This window comes from Salmo salar, chromosome 02, assembly GCF_965601325.2.
Source record: "Salmo salar chromosome 02, fSalSal1, whole genome shotgun sequence".
NCBI classification, from domain to species: Eukaryota; Metazoa; Chordata; class Actinopteri; order Salmoniformes; family Salmonidae; genus Salmo; species Salmo salar.
Window position 1 is genome coordinate 75,543,061 of NC_138292.1, and position 5,681 is coordinate 75,548,741.

A 5,681-nucleotide genomic window follows, 5' to 3' on the forward strand; every position below is an offset into this window, starting at 1 on the left:
ATCCCATTCAGCCGTGTTAAAGTTCAAACACTTGAATTAGACTGGTAGGCAGAAATCCCCTCATTCAAATGAAAACATGCCTTAGCCTAACATCAATGGTTTGACAGAGTCATTATTCTTGACCCTGAAAGAGCCTACACTGTCTAACTCTGTTTTGAACTTCTAACACAGCACAGATAACAAGGGGTTTGTCAATAGCAGCCTCTGATTTGTCAGCTCCTGCTGCAGTTACACCTCCATCAGCTCTGTGGATCCGGCCAACGCTGGTTGGCACGCGATCTGATTGAATGTTTGGCCGGGATTCAGTTAGACCGCGGGTTGTCAACAATGCCGCTTTTAAAGGCAATTTTCCGATTGAGCCGACATATGCAGCGTTCACTGTGAATGAGATCTCTACTACAAACACAAACGTCGCCTTTAAAAGCAGCATTGTCGACAACCCACTGTCAGATAGCTGGCTCAGACCCTGCTATGATGCACACCCCTCCTACCTGGGGTGTATTCAACACAAATAAGTGTTTCTATTGGACAAATTGGGGTAGGTCCCTCCACGTTTGGTTCCCAGGCTCGTAACGTAGCAGGAAACAAACAGAGACAGATGGCCCAGTGGTAGAGTAGTGGAGCTCAAAAAGGTCTTTATTGTGGAGAGCAGCAGGTATGTACACAGAGGGGTTGGGGGGGTTAGAGGCCACGATGATGAAGCTCAAGCTGCCTGGGCTTCCTCCACCCTCTTCTTCCTCATCTGCAGCCGTCGCTCCCGCTCATACTCCTTCATACGCATCACGTAGCTACACACACACACACACACACAGACAGACAGAAGAGAGTGGATTTGATGGTAAAGGACCTCATATGGCAGTGCAACTACAACAAGTCTGACAACTCTATACACGTGTGACCATGCCATTTTGCACTTTAATCGAAAGCCACATGACCACTGTCAAATCAACTTCCTGTTCCCTCTAAGCTGTGCGCAGCCACTCACCTCCTCCAGGACAGCAGAACAGAAGAAATGCCAGCCAGACTCAGGAGATGGGACTTCACCCCCATTAGTTTGGACTATATTGATCAACTTTTCAACGCAACCAAACAAATCTTAACTTTGCAAGATTGAGTCTGATTTTGTTGTAGGCAGAGTCTCATGGAATGTAGGCCCGCATTGAACCCCACCTCTAGGTTACTGTAGGCCCGTATTGAACCCCACCTATAGGTTACTGTAGGCCCGCATTGAACCCCGCCTATAGGTTACTGTAGGCCCGCATTGAACCCCACCTCTAGGTTACTGTAGGCCCGCATTGAACCCCACCTATAGGTTACTGTAGGCCCGCATTGAACCCCACCTATAGGTTACTGTAGGCCCGCATTGAACCCCACCTATAGGTTACTGTAGGCCCGCATTGAACCCCACCTATAGGTTACTGTAGGCCCGCATTGAACCCCACCTATAGGTTACTGTAGGCCCGCATTGAACCCCACCTATAGGTTACTGTAGGCCCGCATTGAACCCCACCTATAGGTTACTGTAGGCCCGCATTGAACCCCACCTATAGGTTACTGTAGGCCCGCATTGAACCCCACCTATAGGTTACTGTAGGCCCGCATTGAACCCCACCTATAGGTTACTGTAGGCCCGCATTGAACCCCACCTATAGGTTACTGTAGGCCCGCATTGAACCCCACCTATAGGTTACTGTAGGCCCGCATTGAACCCCACCTATAGGTTACTGTAGGCCCGCATTGAACCCCACCTATAGGTTACTGTAGGCCCGCATTGAACCCCACCTATAGGTTACTGTAGGCCCGCATTGAACCCCACCTATAGGTTACTGTAGGCCTGCATTGAACCCCACCTATAGGTTATATCATAGAAATCAAAAGCAATTTCCATGTGAAAATGTTCTGGGATTTTCTCTATTGGTAGGCCACTCTGATAGGACTACATTATGCCAAATAGCCTATTGGCTACTGTCTAAAAGTGATGGTACAGCCTATTGGCTACTGTCTAAAAGTGATGCTACAGCCTATTGGCTACTGTCTAAAAGTGATGGTACAGCCTATTGGCTACTGTCTAAAAGTAATGGTACAGCCTATTGGCTACTGTCTAAAAGTGATGGTACAGCCTATTGGCTACTGTCTAAAAGTGATGATACAGCCTATTGGCTACTGTCTAAAAGTGATGATACAGCCTATTGGCTACTGTCTAAAAGTGATGGTACAGCCTCAGTGTTCACCAAACGCCCGCCGGAAGTTGCACAAAAAGTTAAAGTTTCTGCTCACAAGACCTGACTTTTGCTCGGTGCTCCAAAAAAATGACAGGGAACATTGGACATGACCCCAGTGGGATTTAAACAGGGAACATTGGACATGACCCCAGTGGGATTTAAACAGGGAACATTGGACATGACCCCAGTGGGATTTAAACAGGGAACATTGGACATGACCCCAGTGGGATTTAAACAGGGAACATTGGACATGACCCCAGTGGGATTTAAACTCAAAACCCTGGCTGGAATGCAACCATAAAGTGTGTCCAGGAAAGCCAGAAAGAAACTCCATGTGCTGCTAAACCTCGACCTACACCTAGAACCAGGCAGATACTTACTCCTGGTGCTCGCAGTAGTCCCAGTCGTGTCTCTCGTGTTTACAGGCCAGGAAGTTGGGCCAGTTGTCCCTCTTACACTTCATGAGCTTGATGAGGTGGTGGGCGCAGTAGTCTCTCTGGAGTACAGGTACCTGGGCCAGGTTCATCTGGGCCTGGGTGGCCACCATCTCTACCAGGGGGACAAGACAACATGTTACACCAGGGGTTAATGGGGGAGGCCAGCATCTCTACTAGGGGAACAAGATAACATGTTACACCAGGGGTTAATGGGGGTGGCCACCATCTCTACCAGGGGAACAAGATAACATGTTACACCAGGGGTTAATGGGGGAGGCCACCATCTCTACCAGGGGGACAAGATAACATGTTACACCAGGGGTTAATGGGGGAGGCCACCATCTCTACCAGGGGGACAAGAAACATGTTACACCAGGAGTTAATGGGGGAGGCCACCATCTCTACCAGGGGGACAAGAAACATGTTACACCAGGGGTTAATGGGTGAGGCCATCATCTCTACCAGGGATACAAGATAACATGTTACACCAGGGGTTAATGGGGGGAGGCCACCATCTCTACCAGGGGAACAAGAAACATGTTACACCAGGGGTTAATGGGTGAGGCCATCATCTCTACTAGGGGACACACACACAAAATAAAAACTGTCAACAAAGAATGGACTAGGCTATGTCCTGAGATGTGTATAAGTGAAGCCTTGCATTTTCCGTAATGCATTATATATACATGCGACGAATGCGTGTACTGTTGGCAAGCAACTACTCTTTCACAGAGTAAGGAAAGGAGACGAGGAGAGGAAGAAATTGAATTATTGAGATGCACCTGGGATTTATGACTATGAATTTGACAGGACGGGAATATCTGTTCAAAACCATATTGCTGTCTGAACTGACAGTTTTATTAATTAAAATATAAACACTTTACACGAATGGAAAGGGGGCGAAATACTCAAGTTACATTTCATAGGGAACATATCATGCTAGCTAAATTTGGGTAACGTTAGCTAGCCACTACTAGTTGCAGTTAGTTTGCTAGCGGACTTTACTTTCCATGGACATGACAAGAAACATGTCAAGAGCCCACCAGCAGACACGTTGCAAACATACGGTCACATGTTCGGACCAAAACAGACTCAACAACACAAACCTCTCTCTTTCCTCTCATCGAAGCCGAATTCGGGGTCAAAGCCAAATGGTTTCGCAGGGTCAGGCTCGGTCTCCCTCTCGGTGATATACCGCCGCGCGAGGTGAGCTCCCATGGTGCTAACGGTATGTTTTTCAAAATGAAAATAAAAGAATCGGTGTTTCCTAAGACTCTGGGAGACAACTAACTCAAGATTGACAGAATAAATCTGCCATTCGGTCACCTCCACAAGACCCAACGAGCTACTTCCTTTCTGCAACGGAAATAAACAAGTCGAGCCGTCCTAGAGTGAAACACCTCCCCGGACATAGCACCATGCGTGACATTGGTTCCGCAACGCATACATTCCACCAAGCGCTGTCTCAGTATGTGTAGCCCATGTATCTGATGCTGTTTGGACCAAACGAGTATGACATGTTGCCACCGTAGCAGTTGATTGATTGATGCCAGCAAGCATTTCGCCTCCCTTGATAAAAAAATATATAAAATAATTGCTCAATCAGCATTGAGCTGAGTTCAAATGTGTGTTGTCCTAGCACAGCAAAACGCCCCCCAAGGGAGGCCAGTTTGGATTTGGTTTCACACCAATGAAATCACATCCAAAGAAATACCTAATTTATTTTTTATTTTTGCTAAATCTGCCCTTTTCTAAGTCATGGATAGAGATGGGGATTTGGACTAGTGGTTTTGACCTAATTCTCTGTACAGGCCAATGATTATCGGCCTTCCCTGTGACTCAGTTGGTAGAGCATGGTGTTTGCAACGCCAGCATGGTGTGTGCAACGCCAGGGTTGTGGGTTCGATTCCCACGGGGGGCCAGTACAAAGAAAATGCATGAAATGAAATGTATGCATTCACTACTGTAAGTCGCTCTGGATAAAAGCGTCTGCGAAATGACAAAAAAATAAATAAATTATGACGGCGATTCTTATCTAACCATAAATGCATATATTGTGCCACTGGGCTGAGATGATTGTTGCCCATGCGAGGAAGTCAAGCTAGCAAGCATTTTAGCTAGGTAGCCTATGACAACGAAAACTAAAATCATACTGTATGACAGAGCCATAGACAGTTTTTCCAAGATGAAAGAGAGGAGGATGGCATTGGTGTTCAACTAATATATATATTTTTTTACTTGCACGCACACGCATGCACACACCCAGATCAAAATCAGTACCATGGACAGCCACATGATATTTAGCAACATTGATTTGGTATCTTTAAGTTTGTTTTCACTGTATTATAGCCTAGTTGATTTGATGACGTTTCAATGTTTAAGTTGAAATGGTGCTGGAATAGCGGAGGTAGTGCTGCTGTTGTCTTTGTGCTGACTTGAGGTAACTTCATGGTTCTAAATCAGTAGTGGTTTAGTAAACTGTACAAAACATGAACTTGCTGGACCATGCTGTATGTCATGTAACTGTTTGTTACATGCAATATTTGCTTTGTGGAATTCCCGTTCAAATATTTTTTATTGCTTTGTGGAATTCGCTCGGACAGATGTTGCTCTCCGGTTATGTGATGAATCAAACAAATGTGTAGTTTCATTTATTTTCCGCCACTGTGTGACTGTTGTCATTTTGTTGTCATGGCCTTATTGTATGTCATGGTGGTGTATGAACAAATTGGTTATAAAGCAAACAACGCGATTATCACAACATATGGATTTTTTACTGGCTTGGCTTCCCCAGTGATTTTACCCATGCACCGCTACTGTGCCTCAGCATATGATACCCTCTGTACTACTCTAACCGTAGAAACCTCAACCTGCCTCTTTCACACCGGACATTTCTGATCCCCAGCCCCATGGGCACCCCTACAATTAACACATACCACTACTGTCCCCAATGCTACACATTCCTTTGTCTCATGCCCTTTTTCACATTTCTCACACCTAGGAACCTCCCTCCTACACACTG

General features: G+C 46.0%; 1 protein-coding gene across 1 annotated transcript; it reads right to left on the reverse strand.

The window, feature by feature from the left end:
- Positions 1-610: 610 nt before the first annotated feature.
- On the reverse strand, positions 611-4,039 carry LOC106591659 (NADH dehydrogenase [ubiquinone] 1 beta subcomplex subunit 7). The gene is made up of 3 exons (XM_014182884.3): positions 3,766-4,039; positions 2,603-2,771; positions 611-788 (listed from the first exon to the last, which is right to left on the reverse strand). Exons 1-3 carry the CDS (start codon positions 3,875-3,877, stop codon positions 704-706), a joined length of 366 nt encoding a protein of 121 aa, XP_014038359.1. The 5' UTR covers positions 3,878-4,039; the 3' UTR covers positions 611-703.
- Between the last annotated feature and the right edge of the window lie 1,642 nt (positions 4,040-5,681).